General features: G+C 41.1%; 1 protein-coding gene across 1 annotated transcript in view; it reads left to right on the plus strand.

Moving 5' to 3' along the window:
- maea.S (macrophage erythroblast attacher S homeolog) overlaps positions 1–10346 on the plus strand; it is a 58364-nt gene extending 48018 nt beyond the window's left edge. Inside the window, 5 exon segments of the mRNA NM_001091888.1 lie at positions 1311–1387; positions 5218–5326; positions 6805–6938; positions 8120–8315; positions 9561–10346. Of these exon segments, the coding sequence (NP_001085357.2) occupies positions 1311–1387; positions 5218–5326; positions 6805–6938; positions 8120–8315; positions 9561–9656 (612 nt within the window). The 3' untranslated portion in view covers positions 9657–10346.
- Positions 10347–21108: the final 10762 nt, after the last annotated feature.

Consider the following 21108-nt stretch of genomic DNA (forward strand, 5'->3'; position numbering starts at 1 on the left):
TAGGCTATCCACACTGGGAGGGAGCTCCTGGTGCGAGCAGCCATGTCCGTTCACTCGCTTGCGCATAATGAAAAGCTGCCCGAATTGCTCATTATGCGCATGCAAGTGACACAACATGGCTGCTCACACCGGGAGCTCCCTCCCGGGGCGGATAGACTAGTGCTAGCGGGGGGGGCATTTTCTTTAAAAGAAAAATTAGTTATCCCCAACCAGAATGCAGGCTCTATTAGGCCGCACCTTTGGTTGGGGATAACATTTTTTTGCTCAGTTTGCTCCTCTCTCCCTCTCCCCTTTCTGCTGTAATCTGAGCCCAGCGCTATGAGGGATCAGGGAGAGACTCAGGCTGGAAGTGATGTCACAACAAACTAATATGGCAGCTGCTATCCTAAACAAACAGAGAGAGCTTCTAGAGCTGCATTCTGCAGAATAAATATAGTGTTATAGCTTGCACTATTGTGGCTAATCTATTGGCAATAAACTGCTTCATTAGCTTTCTTTCTCCATTAAGGATAGAATAAGGGAGCATTTGAATGCTATAGATAAAGGTGGCTCTAGATCCCCCATTGGCAAACATTTTAAACTATGCAGTAAAGGGGGTGCTTTGCCTCTAGAACTCAGTTATTGATAGGGTACAAACTCCCTTCAGAGGGGGAGATATATTACGCTTACTAAATATTTGTGAGGCATTCTGGAATCTTACTTTGAATACATGTAATCCGCATGGTTTGGTCATTTTTCATTTTGCATAAACGTAATGATTTCTTATACTTTTTGGTAAAATCTTTCATGTTTGTTTTGATTCATAAAACACTTTACGGTTTCTAAAATATTTTTTTTTAATGTGTGTGTGTGTGTGTGTTGTGTGTGTGTGTATATATATATATATATATATATATATATATATATATATATATATATATATATATATATATATATATATATATATATATTCAATCATATTTTCCTTGATGGCAGAACGTTATAGTTACATAGTTACATAGTTACATAGTTAAATTGGGTTGAAAAAAGACAAAGTCCATCAAGTTCAACCCCTCCAAATGAAAACCCAGCATCCATACACACACCCCTCCCTACTTTTACTTTTATACTTAGTATCTATCCATTTAATGTGTCATTTACTTACTTTGGTACTATGTAAATTATTTTTAAGTGAAGGTGTGGAGATCCAAATTATGGAAAAATCCCTTATCTGGAAAACTCCAGGTCCAAAGCATTCTGGATAACAGGTTCCATAGCTGTATATGGAATAGTGTCGACCCTAGTGACCATTCTTGATTTTTGTTTTTCAGAGCTGCCTGGAATTCAGTTTGAGGATCCAAGAGTTTATTGAACTGATTCGACAGAACAAGAGGCTGGATGCCGTTCGGTAAGGAAATTTGTGCTGAAATTAAAGAGTGATAAACTGATCAACATTTCAGCAGAACACAATCCTCTGAATGTAGTTCTTATGTGCCAGAAAGCAATTAGTAATATTTAGTAAAGTTGCAAAAAAACATTCATTTACATTTTATATCTTGTGTAATTTACAACAGCTTGTTCCTTCTTTCTGTAGAAATCCGACATTTGCTTGTATTAGACCAACTTGGAATTATGCTGGGAAATCGGCAGTATTCCAGCATTCCCAATTCAGCATTTGTCCCATCTGGCTTTCATAAAACTTAATCGAAACCCTTAGAGACATATAAAATTCGGGTTTGAAGAAAAAAAAAAAACCTGAAAAAAGCATGAATGCTGGTTTTTCTCCATCAGCGTGTTTACAAGAAACTTTCAAATCGGGAGAACTTGATCAAATTTAAAAAAAAAAAACTCGTCCTTATATTGCGTAGCATTTTCTTTTTTTTTTAATTTTAAAATACACTTCCATTGACTTCTACAGAGGTCCGCTAGCTTTTAGCTGCTGAATTTTATCATTCCAGTTTTATTTTAATTCATTTTGAAAAATGTAAGTTTGTAAAACAACAATTAGAAAATCATTGCAGTTGTTTTTTTTTTTTTACTGTGAAAACTTCTAATTGCAAAGAAACCGTGATCTCATATTTTAAATAAATCAGCCCCTTAATGTCATGTGACTTTAACACTCTGGGGCTTAGTCTGTAAAGTCATTTGGGGCAGGGGCTGATGTGAATGATGTATAATGTCTAAAGCGCTGAACTTTCACACACCTGGAGTGACATGATGTCATTTCCACCGATGAGCGCTAGAAGTGCACTCCTACAGACCCTGCCCGCCAGATTTGCCCACAAGTTTCCGGCGTCTGGGGAGGCTTCTTATTTCTTTAAAAATGTATTTGTTATATAGGCTCCTGAGAGCCACCATTTTAAAGTTGCAGCCATAGACACCTGCCCTCGGTTGCCTATATATAAATCTGGCCCTGGCTATATCCATGCTGTATAAATAAAGGATTATGAAGATTCAGTTCTTGTAAAATGCCATATTGTTCTATGCATAACCTGTACTGTAAATGTAATGAGAGCCTGGTTTGCACACAATCTACCACCCTCTCCTTCCCCCATGGAATCATCAAATTGTGTTAATGAAGTAAGATTGCTCTCCATATAATGTGCCACTTCTCAAAGATAACTGTAAGTAGAGATATATACAACAGGAATTATCTCGTATCTCCCTCCCCAGAGCAACAGGTAGCAAAGTTAGAAGGGTAACTAAATAAATAAGCCTCAGCAAGCCTTATGGTGGCCATAGGCACACAGATATTATTGTACTAAATGAATATTCATACGATATTCGGTGCGTTTATGACAGGAGACGAGCTGACCGATATCGGCGGAAGACTTGGAAAATTTTGATCGGGCGCCTTTGAAGGCACCAAAAACATCATAATTGTTACATCTATGGCCACCTTTAGTCTAGCCAGTTGAAGCTTCTGACTTCAACTGATACCTGACCGAAAATTAGGCCAATGATCAGATCAGCATGTGAGTTAAGAAATCACCAGATTAGCAGATCTTCCCATGTATGAGAAGAATAATAAGCCTGGTTGCCAACTTGATCTCCATAATCAATATCTGGTTGGGAAGCCTTCAGATATCAGGAAGGGTATATAATGCTACTGGGTGAGGATACAGTCTGTGCAGGTCCCTACATTTTGCCCTAGATCAGGGATGTCCAAACTTTTGGCTTCCCTGGGCCACATTGGAAGATGAAAAATGTTCTGGGGCCACACTTGAAATACACACAAACACCAATGCTAGCTTTTGATTTATTCTATTTTAAAAGTAAAAGAAAAGCGGGTATCCTAAACCTAGTGAGATTTTTGACATTGTGTTTGAGAAACTAATGTATCAATATCTGGTTCAATGTAAGTTGTTTCAATGAATTCTCAAGGTGCTCATCAGATAATTTGGTTCTAATTTTACGCTTAGTGTGTTCATTCTTGGAAAAAGTTGCTCACAAATGTAGGCACAGCATGTATATCCCTGGCATAGCAGGAGATACCGCTGAAGAACGCTTACCTGCCTCTGTAAGTAACCGAACGCTCACTTGTTAACCGCTTTTCCTGCTCTAGGAAGCCAAACATCGCACCCCATGTAAAATTAAAACCACACATGCACACAATTAGTGACCGTGTACATACGCTCTTTGTGCGTGACATTGCAACATGACGTTTCCTAGATTGGCGGAAGTTCAAGCTGGGCCGCATTCATATCCATCCCGGGTCGTATTTGGCCCTCGGGCCGTGGGTTGGACACTCCTGCCCTAGATCCAGATTATTGGATCAGCCTAATTTCACTCACCAGTTGGGCATCAAAACTGAACAAAAATCAGTTTGACCTCAACAAACATGTGCCTGTTTATACCCAGCTTCGCTTATGATTGCTAGGTTATTTATAGGCATTCTGCTCTAAAAGTAATGCGTTTGCTGAGCAAGCAGTTTGTCTGGTATCTGTTTGAAAAAGAGCCGAAGCGTGATTGCTGGGTCGCCTATCTCTGTGAGCAAAACATGGAACCGAAACTTTCTTGTGGCACAGCTGGAGACTAAATAAGCATGAAAGCTTTGCCTATTGGCTGCTGACTACCCTCTAACATGACATCTGGGCTGTTAAGATACAATTGATGGTAGCCTTCAAGAAAAAAATGCAATGTATTAACAGCCATATATACAATTTTACATAAATATATTACATTAAGCAGCATTTCAGTAGATCAGCGTGAAAGCATATTTGGAATACGTGCAGCCCTCCGCTTTAATGGTTACAACTATAAAACCAATAAAATATGCAGCTATGTAAGCAAAGATGGAAGCTGACTGCATAAGCCGGCCATTTCTCTGTCTGTTATACGCGAGACCTAGCTACTAACTGAGACCCTATTCCTAGCAGGTATGGAAACTTTTTTGGTAATGGCGTAGGAGCAATATAATTGTAGAGGGTCGTGTGTCATTTTAAAAGAGTTGATTATCGTACACTGGCTTTTCTGTGGCAGCGAACAGGTGGATACACATGTATTTGTAAAATGCGTTCAATGCATGTACATTTGAGGGTGCTGAATGCAGGGCTGATCACTTTGGAAATCAAGTTCAGGTGCTTCACTGTAAATGCCAGTTGTTGATCTCCATTTATAGTGGAACATTAGGGATGGGCAAATTTTTTCGCCTCGTTTCGCCAAAAAATGACGCCCATAGACTTGTATGGCGGCACGCGTCAAAACAATTTCGCTGCGCGTCAAAACAATTTCGCCTCCCATAGACTTTAATGGGCGAATTTTTGGCGAAGCGAAACGGGTCAAATTCGCCCATCCCTATGGAACATCCATCAGCTGCCTTTTGGATGTGGGGCCCTGGTTTACAGCAGTTGCAGGGCCCTGTGTTCTCGCTCAGGGCCTAGACCAGTCATCCCAAACCAACCCCTTGGATGTTGCTCCCAGTGGCCTCAAAGCAGGTGCTTATTTTTTAATTCCAGGAGGCAAGTTTTGGTTGTATAAAAACCACTTGTACTGCTAAATAGGCTGCCAGTCCACATATGGGCTACCAAATAGCCAATCAAAGCCCTTATTTGGAATCCCATTCATGCCAGTGTTGCTCCCCAACTCTTTTTATAACTGAATGTGGCTCACGGGTAAAGAAAAGGTTGAGGACCCCTGGATATGACAATAACAATAATTTTTTCTGCCTTGTTGATACATTTTCTAACAGTTACTTGTACAGACAGACTGACCGATTTGTTGTGCTTCTCTCCCCAGACACGCAAGAAAGCATTTCAGCCAGGCAGAGGGCAGCCAACTAGATGAAGTTCGCCAGGTGATGGGGATGTTGGCCTTTCCTTCCGACACCCACATCTCTCCATACAAGGTAACACTATGTGACTCTTCTCTGGGGCCATCTCCATCTTGCAGACAAGCTGTCTTGTATGTATTTTACAGTGTGTCTGCCTTTAGCATTAGCATTTTTGTCTGCTAATGAGATTATTTATGTGTTGTGGGCCTTTAATTATGGAATTCTAGCATCTTTTGCATCTATGATGTATATGTATTTAGACTGTAAGCCATGCACCTCTAGTTGTTTAGCCGCATGCATATTCCTCCAGTCCAAAAATTCCATAATCACAAGCCTAATTAGAGAGCAGCATGCAGATAGTGGTATGTACTGTCAGAATTGTAGGGATGCACTAAATACACTATTTGGTGTTCGGCCGAATCCTCTGTGAAAGATTCAGCCGAATACAGAATCTGAATCCTAATTTGCATATGCAAATTAGGGGCAGGAAAGGAAATAGTGGAAAAAATTCTTGTTTTGTGATAAAAAGTCACACGATTTCCCTACCCGCCCCTATGCAAAGTCGGGTTCGGCGGAATCCGAATCCTGCTGAAAAAGGCTGAATCCCGTACCGAATCCTGGATTCTGTGCATTTCTACTTAGTTCAGAATGAAATAATCCCATCCTAAATTAAACAAGGACCTGTTACCTTCTCCCGCTGGGTGTGGAGCTTGTTCCCTAGAAGCCGGCCTCTTTGGAGATACTTATGAGATCCGGTTTGAGACGGTGATGTAAATATGTTTGGAGCAATGGCCAAACCAGAAACTGCAGCAATCATCTCACACGTTTATCAAAAGTAGTTGGGCCTAAAGGGAGAGGAGGGTTATTGACAATGCTGGCAAGCCAAAAAAAGAAAGTGACCAACCAGTATCTCCTCTAAGCACTCTTATTTTAAAGTACTAAAGCCTAACTAAAGAAGTAGCTAGAAATGTTGTACATGGTGTTTTGTGCTTCTGTACCAGCCCAAGGCAACCACAGCCCTTTAGCAGTAAAGATCGGTGTCTCCAAAGATGCCCCAGTAGCTCCCCGTCTTCTTTTCTGCTGGTTCCTACTTCTTCAGTTGGGCTTTAGTTCTCCTTTAAAGGCATTCACAGAATCAGCATCACAACATCACCCGGCAGTGCATTCCACAACCTCACTGTGACCCTCTGGTATGGTGATCCTCTTTATGTTTAAAAAGGTCCCCTGCTATTTGGCTATATATTTGGCTATATATTATGTCATACAGAAAGGGACAGTGATGCAATTTAAAGCAATCTTAGAATAGGTTTCTCTGAAACATACTAAAGGTAATGTAAGGGTGAACTTCCCCTTTAATAGCCCAGTACATTATTACTGCACATTTTAATTGTGTCCAGCTTTGATCTGAGATTTGTCCATGGCATTTTGGAGCTGTCACTCAATGTGCCGGTCACTTCAGTGAATTCAGTGTTTATATTAGATGTTATCATAACCATATGCAATGAACACACCGCTGATTCGATTTATCTGTTTCCTTTGCTGTTTCTAAACAGGATCTTCTGGACCCAGCGCGGTGGCGAATGCTCATCCAGCAGTTCCGTTATGATAACTATAGGCTGCATCAGTTGGGGAATAACTCTGTTTTTACTATAACTCTTCAGGCAGGCCTCTCAGCCATTAAAACACCGTATCCTTCCAAACTCTGTAAAACAAATGGAATATTCATCGTATCAGTGTAAAAAATTTTTGGGTCAGTTGTGTAACTATAAAGGGAGCAGACCCCAAACAGAGAGGGGGACAGGAAAAAATCCTTTCTACCCACTGCCACCATTGTTCCAGATTTTAGCTGCCAGTACGGAAAACTGTCTGTTAGGCAGAGCAACAGATTCCTTGACGGTCTGATTGGGGCTCATTCAGATATTTAGGATTCAGATTCAGTCATACGAGGTCTGCGTTAGGCCATGAATGAGGTTTGGAGTGTTGGGTCCCGTGCTGATCAACGGATTCCAAATGCTGGGTCTGACCCCACTTGGAGGTTGAGTCCTGCAGCGGGTCGGGTACCCGTGGGTTACCCGTAAAAACCTACGTTTCGGGAACGGGTATAGCTGCGGTTCTTCGGGTATGCGGGTCTTCCCAATAGCGAGTTTTACTCCTTTTTTTCTGATCACACCTACTTCTAATGATGTCATTTCCGGTTTACAATGACGACACTTCCTGTTTTACACCTTCTTTTCTGATCACGCCTACTTCTAATGATGTCACTTCCAGTTTACAATGACAGCACTTCCTGTTTTACTCCATTTTTTCTGATCACGCATGCTTCAGCAGGTTGATGATAAGGTACTTGCTGATAAGTATGTGGGTCGAGGTTCGGGTTTAACAAATTGGTTCAGCACAGGACTCTAGGCTGAGGGGCCACTCTTCACTCTAAAGGCCAGTTAGGGAGAGTTTTGGGAGCAACTTTTGTAAGGCAAAACCATTCTATTGGTTTAGTGATATAAGGGGAGAATGTAATTAAAAATTGCAAGGAATGTTTAAAATGACATGAATTTGCTTGTTCATATTACATCGTTAAGCAAAGGTTATCATTAACACCTGCTCAGGAGTTTGGTTAATATTTCATCAGAAAACACACTTTCTGATTGCAAAGTATTATTACATACACTGCGAATGTTCCCAAAAGCTGAAGAAACATATTACATTCCCCCAGTAGGATGACAAGGAAGCCTAGTAATTCTCCTTCAAGTCTAGTGCAGGAGAAGTAGGAGCAGTTGAAATGGAGCGAAGGGTCGTTCTACCACCGGAAACAATTGTCACACTTCCTTTGCATTTGGCCAAGTTGCCGTTCCTTGACTGCCCTATAAACAGACAGTGCTACAAAGAGGATGGGACTTCAAAGAATCCAGACTGCCCCGTGTGCAGCAAATCGCTGAATAAATTAGCACAGCCCCTCCCACTGGCACACTGTGCCAACTCTCGGCTGGTCTGCAAGATTTCAGGAGATGTCATGAATGAAAACAATCCTCCCATGATGCTCCCAAATGGATATGTGTATGGATACAATGTAAGTGCGTCCGACGGCCAACAGTGGTTCTTGTAGCCATTTTCTATAGGTAAATGGGTGGGCAAGAAAAGAAAGCCAGAATGTTCCCATTAAAACAACATACACAATGTACTTACATCTGTTTGCCCTCTCCAGTCCTAGCACCCTGTATCAGTGTGTCTGCTTTGATTCATAAGGCACAGTGTGCTCCAGCTCATACTAATTCCTGGTTAAAGGAGAAGGAAAGCTGGCAAGTAGTTTATTGCCAATAGAATAGCCATAATAGTGCAAACTAGAATACTATATTTATTCTGCAGAATGCTTTACCATACCTGAGTAAACAGCTCTAGAAACGCTTTCTGTTTGTTTAGAATAGCAGCTGCCATATTAGCTTGATGTGACATTCCTGCATGAGTTTCTCCCTGCTCACTTATAGCTCTGGTCTCAGACTACAGCAGGGAGGGGGGGAAAAGGGAGGGGAGAGGGAGAGAGATGCAAACTGAGCATGCTCAAGGCCAAGCCCTGGAGGTTTATGCTGAAAACAGGAAGTCTGATACAGAAGCCCATGAGTACACAATAGAAGGAAAGAAATGTGCTGTTTCTTTTGACAGAGGACTCAGAGCAGCATTACTTTGAGGCTTTACTGGTTTATTTATATAGACCTTTCTGATAAAGCCTACTTAGTTTTAGCCTTTCCTTCTCCATTAAGGCAGGTGTAAGTTATTGGCTTAGTATAGGACTTGCTTTGTGTGTGACTGCAATAGGCACATGATATTGTGCCAGACGAATCACACTAGAGTCCTGCATTGAGTCATGAGACCCATGGAATACCCATAAAGTAGCTGGGACTTCTGGGAGAAAATCCTTGATGTCCCCACTGCGGGCAGTCCGTGAGCACCATTGTTTAGTAATCTGGTGATATTTAGTAGTAGAAAAACTAAAATGTACTTTTTTTCCAGGCAAAACAGAAGGGTGGAGGTGGGTGAGGCCAAAAAATGGATATGGGTGGGCTTGGGGGTACACGTCTTTCTCACACAGTTGGAGCAAAACTCAACCACCTGATACCCCTTCCCTTGATTCCATTTATATGCAACTAAATAAAAACACATATCTCTGGCTGTGGGTAAAACATAATAAATTATATGGCAATTCTTTGCACTCCTCTAGTAAACGAGCCCTGTAATTTCATGTAGTATTTATAACGACTGTTTCTGAATGTGTAGAGTTTTCTCCGATATACTCATCGTCTGCCCTCTTACTTTTCAGTCTCTGCTTTCTATTCGCCAAGATGACAAAGTTGTTTGCCCCAGAACCAAAGAGGTGTTCAACTTCTCCCAAGCTGAGAAAGTCTACATCATGTAGATGCAGGAACCTCTTGGACCTCTCAACCTTGCCCCGAAAAACATAACCGGAACGCTCGGTGGAGAGCAAGTAGAAACGCACAATGGGGACACCAGTGACTGTTAGGTGGTTGCATTCTTTCTTGCGACCAAAGATTAACGAGCAACAACAGTACCTGCATCAAGGAAACATCAAAAGAAACATTTGTACTTGAAATTTACAGTTTTGATCTTGAGAGTTTTGTAACATCTGATGCTTCTGAAAAGTTCTCCTTTAAGAATTTAGCCATTTTCTTTTTTTAACACTTATTTGCTATAGGGACTTGCAATGCTTGACTGGTTCCTCAAGTTCTGAGGTTCTAGGGTTCAGTTTTTTTTTTATTTTTTAAGAGGTCTTGGGATCCTATCTGCTAAAGCCTCATTTTGCTTTGAGAATGTATTCACAAAGAAATCAAAACATATTCTTCCATGTTGGACCTACAGTTGCCTGGAATGGGTTCGATAGAGCTTTGCCTACATTCTAACTGCACATAAGCAACAGCCGTGGTCCTGATCCGGCCGCCCTGGATACGTATTGCACCGTTATCAACCAACAGCCGCAAAGGAAGTTTTAGTCTTTGTAACCTTAAGGAAGCCTTGCTGTAGAAACTTGTATTTAGTGCTTATTTTTGCATGTTGGTGTTCATCAACTAATAAAATATTGTTCATTTAATTCATGGTTCCTTGACTTTTTGTATGTCATCCCTTTTGGCACTAGCATGACTTCACAGGGCATCATTTTGGATACACAGTGAATGTATGGACTCCAATAACTACAGGGAAAACCCGATAACATTGCCTGATGGCTTGGGACTGTTTACATGGGGACAGGGCATGTCTATCCCTTAAATAGCAAATTCATGGAAGCCTGGAACTGGTCATTTTAAGTCTGACTTAGCTCCCCGGGTTCCAGTCAAATATGAAGCAACGGGGGTGAGTTTGGGCACTTGGTTGCACCACCAGCCTTACATGCAAGCTCTACACTGCTGGTATTCAAAATGTCTTTTCATTCTCCATCAATGTGTGTGTCCCCTTCAGGAGTCCCTGCCAGTTTCTGCCAAGTTAAGAACCAGGTCTGAGCTGCTGAGTTCCTGTTAAGGTTGGACTATAAATATGTAACATATTTTTGTTGAAGTATTTAGTAGCCATTTGTCAGTCTCATTGTATAGTGGAGCCGTACAATATTTTGCCATGAAGCTTCCATTCTATCATCCCTTATGGAGATGAATCCGCTAAATTACATTTTATTTTATTTCTTGCTTAATTATTTTAGCTGTAAAGACCTTTAAGATAAGGCCACACGAGGAGATTCGGGGAGATTTTGTCGCCTGGCGACTAATCGCCTCGTCTTTTGCGTGACTATCTCCCCGAACTGCCTCAGCGTTTTTCCCCATAGGCTAGAATGAAAAGTTGCCTGCGCTAATTTACACGCGGCGATGCGTTTTCTATAGTCGCCTGAAGTTGCCGAGTATAAGTATAAGCCGAGGTACCTAATTTTACCTCCAAAAACTGGGAAAGCTTATTGACTCGAGTATAAGCCGAGGGTGAGAAATGCAGCAGCTTCTGGTAAGTTTCAATCAAAAAATTGAGGCTTTCTGCTCCCATTGGAGGTGCCGGTGTCTCGTTTTTGGATGCCGGCGACCATTCTTGGACGTCGGCGACCATTCTTGGTGAATATTCTTGGACGCCTGGACTATTCTTGGATGCCGGCAACTATTCTTGGACGTCGGCGACTATTCTTGGACGCCGGCGACTATTCTTGGACGCCGGCTACTATTCTTAGATGCCGGCGACCGTTTTTGTGCTTGACCCGAGTATAAGCCGAGGTAGAGTTTTTCAGCATATTTTGTTGGCTGAAAAACTCGGCTTATACTCGAGTATATACGGTATTCTTTATTCCAAGATATTAAGGGATACATGTGCTGTTAATAAGAATGAATTTTGTTACAACAGCACCACCTGCTGGTAATTTTCCCACCAGTCTGACCACCAAGTAGTCAAGGAAGTTGTCAGGAGAAAGAAAGAGGCTGCTCTGAACTCTCAGCTAGTTAAGAGTAAACCCCTAGACAAAGAAAGAAGATTATGTCTGGCATCCTTACACTTCTAAGGTTGGAGTGAGAAACATCTCACAAATTAACACATATGTTTCGCAGAACAACAAAAAAAATAAATGCACAGACATTTGCCACTAAACAAAATTTTGAACACTTTCCTATAAAAAAAAAGGCCAATTAAAGAACCGTTTTGCAAAATCTATTAACCTCCAGATCTTGGGCACAATTGAATATGATAAGAATTCTCATCAAGGATCGTGTTCTACAAATAACTCTTGGTGGTGACATAAACATGGATTGGATCCAAATAAGATGTATTCCTTTTACATATGATCTGTGCACTGGAAGCGGAAAGGTAAAACTGCCAACATCCACCGAGCCTAAATTTTTGTTCACTGGCCTTTTAAAAGAGCCGACTACAGGGGCGACTATCTGCATGCCCACCAACCCCTCTAGTTTGGAATCCGCAATGGGAATCTGGAGTAAAGAACCGGTACCTAGAACCACATGTGCTCCACAAGAATGAATTCGGTTCCATTTCTCATACCTGGTGACTGGGTGCCGCTGCAGTGCTAACATATTGGTTTAAATAACTGAAATTGCTTTTTTCCATGTGTTTAACACATAAGCAGAATTTGTTTTGTTTTAGCGCCATCTCCTGGGCTGTACAAAGCATCAGACCTGAGCTTGAACTGATTCTACAATGAACTCGTTTTTCTTGTAGCGCTACCACTGCGTGGATTAATAAATAATCTGTTGGCAATCTCTGGGCCCCACAACACTCACTCTTTGAAAGTGCCCCTACCCCTAATGCAGAGGCCCCAGGATCACAGCATCAAACAAATGTAGAGTTTATAAGTAATTTAAAATAAAGCACCATATTGGAAAGGGACTAACGTTCGGATTAACCCATCGCCCTGCCGTTGGTGGCATATCGGGGAAAGATCCGCTCGTTGGGCGACCTCGCCAAACAAGCAGCTCTTAATGTGTATGGCCACCTTAAATCATGTGGGGGCCAACAATTGGATCATAGTGAAGGTCTGCTGGTCAGGGGAAGTCCATGGCAAGTATCAGGCAAGCGTTCCCAAGAACCCCATAGAGGGGTCAATAAGTGCATGACTCAGTCTGGAGGGGCCTAGTCGGCTTTTATCGGCCCATGTTCACAATGTTTTGGGTGTAACTGTTTGTAGGTACTGTACAGAGGCACTGTATATAGGGACTGGAATAGAAAGGTCAGTATTTTTATTTACAGAAGAAGGGGCAAACCTAGACTGGAGTGTCCCCCCCCCCTCCATCCCACATTTATGGCACAATTTGGTAAAATATCTGTAGGCTCTTGGGGCAAAGAAATGCTGAAAGTTTTTGGTAACAGTAAAAGCCCCCAATATGTGCAAATGTATAACGTTAGCAGCACAAGTGGCCCCATTATAACCTCCTCAATTGTAAAGGCCTTAAACCAGAAGGAAAGTCATGTTTTACTTGGGGGTGCCAAAAGTTAGGCACCTCTAAGTGATTATATTGACTTACCTGACACCCAAGACAACCCTATCAGCAGAAAACTGCACTCTTCCAGGTTCTTTTTGCAACTGCGCATGCACAGGACAGTGAAAAGCCGAACTTTAACAAAGAAATCGCCTATTTCATTCTACTGCGCATGCGTCTGCCCCAGGAAATATGAAGAAAGAAGAAGCCGGAAGAGGATCACTCCGTGGTGCTCACTGGTATAACCCCCGGCCGGTGGAGTTTTCTGCTGATAGGAGCACCGGCCCAGGGTGTCAGGTAAGTAAATGCAATCACTTGGGGTGCCTAACATTTGGCACCCTCAAATACAAATGCCTTTCCTCATTTAAACCCTTCCAAAATGATCTTAAATACAGATCTTTCCATGAAACCGAGGACAAGATCAGAATATTGTGTAAACATTTCCTAAAAGCCCAGGGTTGATCTCGCTGAAATGTATATGGCAGATCAGTGGGTCTCAAATGTGGGGTGATTCGGTCATGTATGACTCTCAGCTCCAGGTGCAATTGGTGCCCCCCAAAAATATATTCATTAAAGGATACTTGTAACTAAAGCTGCTCCTTGCATAGTTTTGCTCAATACTGATGCAGTGATTCCCTGGAGCTAATACTTTCCTCAAAGGTCAACTGAAACACCAAACTTGCACCTAAAGAATTGGGAGCAGAAGTCACGTTGATGCACCAGAAATGACCACTCCAAAAGGCCGAAGATTTTCAACCCAATAGCATAAGATTTGCTCTCAGTTTTAACAAATCAGCTCACCACCTTGTGCTCATGATTGTGCCCTGTGCTTGCTCTGCTAAATGATATATATGGTAATATATCTAGCAACGAACTGCTGTGTGTGTATGTAACGTATACACCACTGCTCATCAACGGCTCCTGACGTTAATAACAAGAGCAAATAACCTGGATTGGACGGGATCCACGCAATGTAACAATAGCTGTGGTTATATAGCCCCTTTATGGGGTAGTTCATCTTCAAACACATTTTTTGGTCCAGTTGATTTCATATTATCAGTTTCCCAGCTGCCCCCAGTCATGTGATTTGTGCTCTGATAAACTTCAGTCACTCTTTACTGCTGTACTGCAAGTTGGAGCGATATCTCCCTCCCTGCCTTTCCCCCCAGCAGCCTAACAACAGAACAATGGGAAGGTAACCAGATAGCAGTTCCCTAACACAAGATAACAGCTGCCTGGTAGATCTAAGAACAGCACTCAATAGTAAAATCCAGGTCCCACTGAGACACATTCAGTTACATTGAGTAGGAGAAACAACAGCCTGCCAGAAAGCAGTTCCATCCTAAAGTGCTGGCTCTTTCTGAAATCACATGACCAGGCAAAATGACCTGAGATGCACCTACACACCAATATTACAACTAAATACACTTGCTGGTTCAGGAATGACATTTTATATTGTAGAGTGAATTATTCCACATTTTGCCTCAAGCAAATTAATTCACTAAACTGTGGCGACAATTCGCAGACGAAAAATCTGCTCGCTTTGTGTACTCCTAAATCCTTTATTGCAGACTGGAAACATAAATCCTTAGATTAAATGGTTCGTTCACCTTCAAACACTTTTTTCAGTTCAGTTGGTTTCAGGTTGTTCAAAAATACAATGGAGCAGACACTCAAAATAAAGGCAACCTTCCAGAGTTTGTTATGTCCACAGCCTTACGCGTTTCATGTTACAAACACTTAGGGGCATATTTATCAAGGGTCGAATTATGAATTGAAAAAACTTCGAAAATCGAATTCAAAAAGACCAGCCGAAATTAAGACAAAGTTCTTTTTTTGGTCAAATATGACCTTTTTTGATCGTATAGGTCCATATTTGCCCGAATTTGAATCGTATGATTTGAAGTTTTTCCCCAAAAAAACCAATTGACTCCAAATATGTTCTTGGAGGTCCCCCATAGGTTAAAACAGCAATTCGGCAGGTTTTAGATGGCGAATGGTCAAAGTTGGATTTTTAAAGAGACAGTACATGATAAATTTCGATATTCAAATTTTCACATTATATCTAATTCGAATTGAATTTGGACTATACCCTAGTCGAAGTACACAAACATAGCTCGAAATTCAAATTTCATTCGAAAATTCACCTCGACCTTTGATAAATGTGTTCATAGGTTCCAGATAGTTCACCAGAAATAAAGACTTTCTCCAATCACTTTCTGTTTGTGACCGTTTTTCTAATATTGAAGCATAAAGTGTCTTTTTTCACCTTCTAAAATATCTCTGGGAGGGGGGGTCGTCGACCCTGTAAACTGTTTTAAATTGATACATTCAGTTGATACATTTCTTATCTTTGTCCCTGCTGAGCAGAATCCCTGAGTTTCATTACAGGCAGCTGTTAGAATTGATACAATAGTTGCTGATACTCCAGAGATGCTGCTGAGAAATGGATCAACTAAATGTAGCAAATTGTAAGTTCAGAATCTGCACCTGAATTACTGAGCTGCCAGACTGAAACACCAGAGAAACAACCTTTAAACTTCAATTTTGGGAAACTGGTAAAAAAATAAAAGATGGAAAGTAATTGAAAAAAATCTGGAACACAATCTGAAAACAACTGAACTGAAAAAAAGTATTTGGAAGGTAAACAACCACTTTAAAGCATAATTTTTTCCCCTTAGTGCAGGACTATAATAGAGTATACAAAACGTATCCTTTATCTGAAAAGTCTTTGTTTTTTCCCATTGATAATCGCTGGTATTTGATTATTAGATTAAATCAAATGTTCCAGTGATTCTAGGAACGATCATGTTAAATCTGGTTTTTGCCCACTAGAGGGAGTACATAGCACAGGTTATATTCTCACAGACAGACGTTCTACAGTCGTGATACTGGGACCACTAAATGTGAGACAGGAGCCACGGCAACTTTTTGTTTATTTTGCATGAAAAATAATTATAATCCAGTTACAACGATTAAGAGGATATGTTTGAATGTTAGCTTTCCCTTGATACCCATGTGGCTGGTGTCACCGCTTGGAAATAGTAACAAGATATGCGCTGCCCGAAAACTAGACATAGACAATGCTGTTAAACTGCCTGGTTTGTAGTGAAACGGCTTTTAGGGTGACAATATGCCCCTATAACATGGAAGCCCAATCTGCCCGTCCCTCTCCCATCCCCTATTCACAATCCAAATGAAGTTTCCCCACACATTTACTGGGCTGCACCCTATTTTATCCCAATTAAACCCCTAGAGGGCTATTTATTAAAGTCAGAATGCCGAAAACTATAAAACTGTAAAATTCTCAGGATTTTCAGGATTTAATAAGCCCTGAGACTGCAAAAAAATCACAATATGAAAAATCCAGCATCTCAGACCTGCCGAGGTTGTATATTAGTCAATGGGAGAGGTCCCTATCCTATTCGGAAGTTTTTGTGGTCTACGCTGGAATTAGTTATACAGGAAAAAACACAGAAAAAATCATGCAATTCAGGTTTTCGCTTCATTTTATCGAGTTTGTCCCCAATCCAATTAAGTGAAAATGAAGGCAATCTTCCACAGTTTATGTCCACACCTTACGCGTTTTGTGTTACAAACACTTAGGGGCACATTTACTAAGCTCGAGTGAAGGATTCAAAGTAAAAAAACTTCGAATTTCAAAGTTTTTTTTTGGGTACTTCGACCGTCGAATAGGCTACTTCGACCTTCGACTACAACTTCGACTTTGAATCGAACAATTCAAACTAAAAATCGTTCGACTATTCGACCATTCGATAGTCGAAGTACTGTCTCTTTAAAAAAAACTTTGACTACCTACTTCGGCACTTTAAACCTACCGAGCACCAATGTTAGCCTATGGGGACCTTCCCCATAAGCTTTCTAAGCTTTTTTTGATCGAAGGAAACTAGTTCGATCAATGGATTAAAATCCTTAGAATCGTTCGAAGTTACTGCGGTAAATCCTTTGACTTCGATATTCGAAGTTGAAGGATTTTACTTCGATGGTTGAATATCGAGGGTTAATTAACCCTCGATATTCGACCCTTAGTAAATGTGCCTCTTAGGTTACAGATTGTTCACCAGAAATAAAGACTTTTTCCAATCACTTTCTATTTGTGACCGTTTTTCTAATATTGAAGTGTAAAGTTATATTTTTCACCTTCTAAAGCAACTCTGGGGGGGGGGGATCGCCGACTCTTTAATTGTTCTAAATTGATAAAATGAAGTCTATGGGAGACAGCTTTTCTGTAATCTGTAGCTTTCTGGATAACGGTTTCTGGATAAGGGATCCAATACCTGTACTATTGATAGGGTCTGTTTTCCCTTTAAGACTGCGGCATACAGCCTGTGAGGATTCTCCATTAAGAAGGCGCCAGGCTGTGGCTGATGCACATGAGATATTGACATGGCAGAATAATTTGTAAGTCCTTCCCATGTTGGGGATTAGCATATAAATAGCAGATGCAATGGTGACCATCACAGCTGAGTACATTTCATTTTTACTTTATAAGACAGAATGGGTTTTTAAATGCACAGCCATCAAGCCCGGCTGAAAGACAAATGAAGTTTAGAGTTCACGTTCCTGTTCTTTATTTATTTGCAGCAAAGCAGAAGGAGCGGCCGGCACATAAAGAGGTTTTGTTAGAGCTCCAGATAGCGGAGGAAATTAATTGGGAAGTGTATTTAATAGAAGGAGCTGGAGCTACTTTATCTCCTACTTTAGTTCAATTTACTTTATTCTGCGCTGTCAGCTGATGAGATTCTATGTTTTTATGGCCCGACCGTGGTGCTTGTTTAATTGCCAGGACCCCGGTCGTTTCTAAGTGTGCGGCGTCCAAAATGGTTACATTCATTTTTCTTATCTTCTTTTTATAGCGTCACCGTGGCATGAGCATCACCCCCGCAGGGGAGCGCAGGCGCATGTAGGCGCCAAACGCAGGTGGGACACAGCATGTTGCATTTTACCTGATTCAGCGTCTGTGTGAGTACAGACCCCTTCACAATAATTGAGTGTGTCTTCTCCTGCGCTCCCCTGCGGCTGAACGGAAGAAAGCGCAGCGCAGGAAAAACCGCCCGTGTGTAAGAGCCCTTAGAGTAGGTACGGGATCTATTAACCGGAATCCTTGAAACCAGCAGTTTTCCAAATAAGGGATCTGGTAAAAATCGAAATCATTTGAGTGTGGAAAAAACCCAATAGGATTGTTTTGTCACCAATATGGATTTCTGCAGCTTAATTGAGATCAAATACAAATTACTGTTTTGTTATTACACAGAAAAAGGAAATATGTTGCTAAAAAAAATGCTTAAAAAGGACTTCCTGTAATTCTGAGCTTTCTGGGTGACAGGTTTCCTGATAAGGGATCCCTTAACTTGCTTTTTACCTACTGGGATGCCCTAACCCTGCCCGAACATATAGGCAGAGAAAAAAAATGTTTTGTTTCTTTATTTGAATACAGGTCTAGGACCTATTATCCAGAATGCTCGGGACCTGGGGTTTCTGTAATTTGGATCTTCATACATTAAGGGTTTTTTTTTTTTATCAGAGTCTGAATTTATTTCAATATTTTCTGAAAAAAACTCTTGACCAAATCCGCACGGGTTTTTTGGGCTTATTTATTAATACACTTTCCCGAAAATTTTGTTTGTGGGAAAAAAACGCTAGAAATCTGATTTTCACGTTTTTTTTTTCAGATTTTTCACCCGAAAACTCGAATTTTTGCCCAAAAACGTTGGGGTTTTGCATGAAACCCAGTGCACATTAAAAAATCATTGGGACTTCTCCCATTGACTTATATACAACCTCGACAGGTCTGAGATGCCAGATTTTCAGATTCAGACTTTTCCATCCTCTGGGTTTATTAAATTTCGAAAAATTTGTGATTTTTTTTTTTAAAAGTCCAATTTTATTTAAAAAAATCAGAGTTTAGTAAATAACTCCCTAAGTCTACTAGAAAATCATGTTTTTGCTTCCAATATGTAGTGATGGGCGAATCTGAGCCATTTACTGCGAAATCCGTGAAACGGCAAAAAATTTGCGAAACGCATTGAAGTCAATGGGCGTCAAAATAATTGATGTGCATCAATTTTGACGTGAGCGACAATTTATATGAACGCGACATTTTGGTCCAAATACATTAAAGTCAATGGGTGTCCGATTAATTTTGCCGCGTGAGACAATTGTCGTGAATTAATTTGCTTGCGTGGAAATTCTGCGTGAATTCGTGTCTGGCAAATTTATTCGCCCATCAGTACCATTAAGGCTTAATTATATCTCAGTTGGGATCAAGTACAAGCTACTGTTTTATTATTACACAGAAAAAGGAAATCATTAAAAAAAAATTGCTTAATAAGGACTTCCTGTAATTCTGAGCTTTCTGGATGACAGGTTTCCTGATAAGGGATCCCCTGGACACTTTGTCGCTCAATGTTCTCACTGTAATTGTGCTTTATGGCAAGTGAATGGGTGCGGAACACTCCGGCCTGGCTCAGCTGTTCTGTGATAATCTCATGTTTACTCCGATGCCCATCGTGGATTCTGCGTGTGATTATTTATCATCCTACCATTTAGCAATTCAGTTGAAAAGGGAATGTTCTGGGTAGTGATGGGCGAATTTATTCGCCAGGCGCGAACGAGACGCAGGCGCCGTTTCGCAAATTTTTCGCTGTTTTGCGAAATTCGCAAATTTTTCGGCGAAGCGAAACGGCGCAAATTCGCCCATCACTAGTTCTGGGCAAGGCCACGACAGGCACAAGGAGTAGTGGGGTCGAACGCTTGCTCAGAACAAGTTTTGTTTCTTAATTTGAGCAGACGGCTGTGTAGGGCTGAGTAAGTAAAATCATTAACACAGTCGGTGTCTGAACCCAAAATGCCTGGAAACCACCAAATAATTCCATTGTGTAACAATCGGGAGATGTGAGAGCTGTTTGGGCAAAACAACACACCAATCAATTATTTTCATAATGAAGATGCCGTTTTATAGTGAAAGAAGGGAGAATAAATGTGGCCATTAGCAATGGGCTAATGTATTCGCCAGACATGGATTCACTGCGAATTTCCAGATTTCACCAGTCGATGAATGTTTTAGAGAAAGTGGAAAATTCTCTGCAACAAAACAATAGTTGCTCGTCAAAATTGTTCGGGCGCCCATTGACTTTAATGCATTTGCATAAAAGAGTTGCGCGTATAAAAATTGTCGCTCGTGACGAAATAATTTTGATGCCCTTTGACTTCAATGAGTTTCGTGAATTTTTCCGGAGTTTCGAGAAATTTCTCGGCGAAGGGGAAACAGGACAGATTCGCCCATCACTAATGGACATACCAGTAATGTAAATAAGGAGAGTTGGGCCCTGGTCCAGGCCGTGCAGCTGGGCCCCCCACTGGACGCAGTTTTCGTGCGTCTTTGCATTTTCACGAGTGTATGGAGGCCACAAGGGGGTGCAGGCCTCGGTGTGATTGCACCCCCTGCACCCCTGGTAGTTAAGCCCCTGGGACATACTCTTGTTTGGTGAGGTTACCAAACTATCAATGGTTAACCTGATTTGGATTCCTAATAAGGTCTGTAGGGAGTTCAGTTTGGAGAGGACCAGATACATCACTGTAGTCTTTGCCTGATTGTAACCTGTATAATAGATATTTGTGGGGCAGGCAAGTGAACAGATTTATGGGTCTCTGTATTTCCATCAGTTGCCACAATGAGGTGTCCTAAACCCTGAAATGTAGAATTTCACAACTTGATCTGTCTGAAAGTAGATGTAGTCATCTGTACAATTATATGTTAAGCAAGAAGTGCTGCAAAAAGACAATGTAGATCAACACTGGCTGTGGCACTGACACATTTATTGTAAATATGTAATTTTTTTCTTCTAACATTTCCTATCCAAGTGTAACATACGGTAT

The sequence above is a fragment of the Xenopus laevis genome, chromosome 1S, assembly GCF_017654675.1.
Source record: "Xenopus laevis strain J_2021 chromosome 1S, Xenopus_laevis_v10.1, whole genome shotgun sequence".
In the NCBI taxonomy this organism is placed as follows: Eukaryota; Metazoa; Chordata; class Amphibia; order Anura; family Pipidae; genus Xenopus; species Xenopus laevis.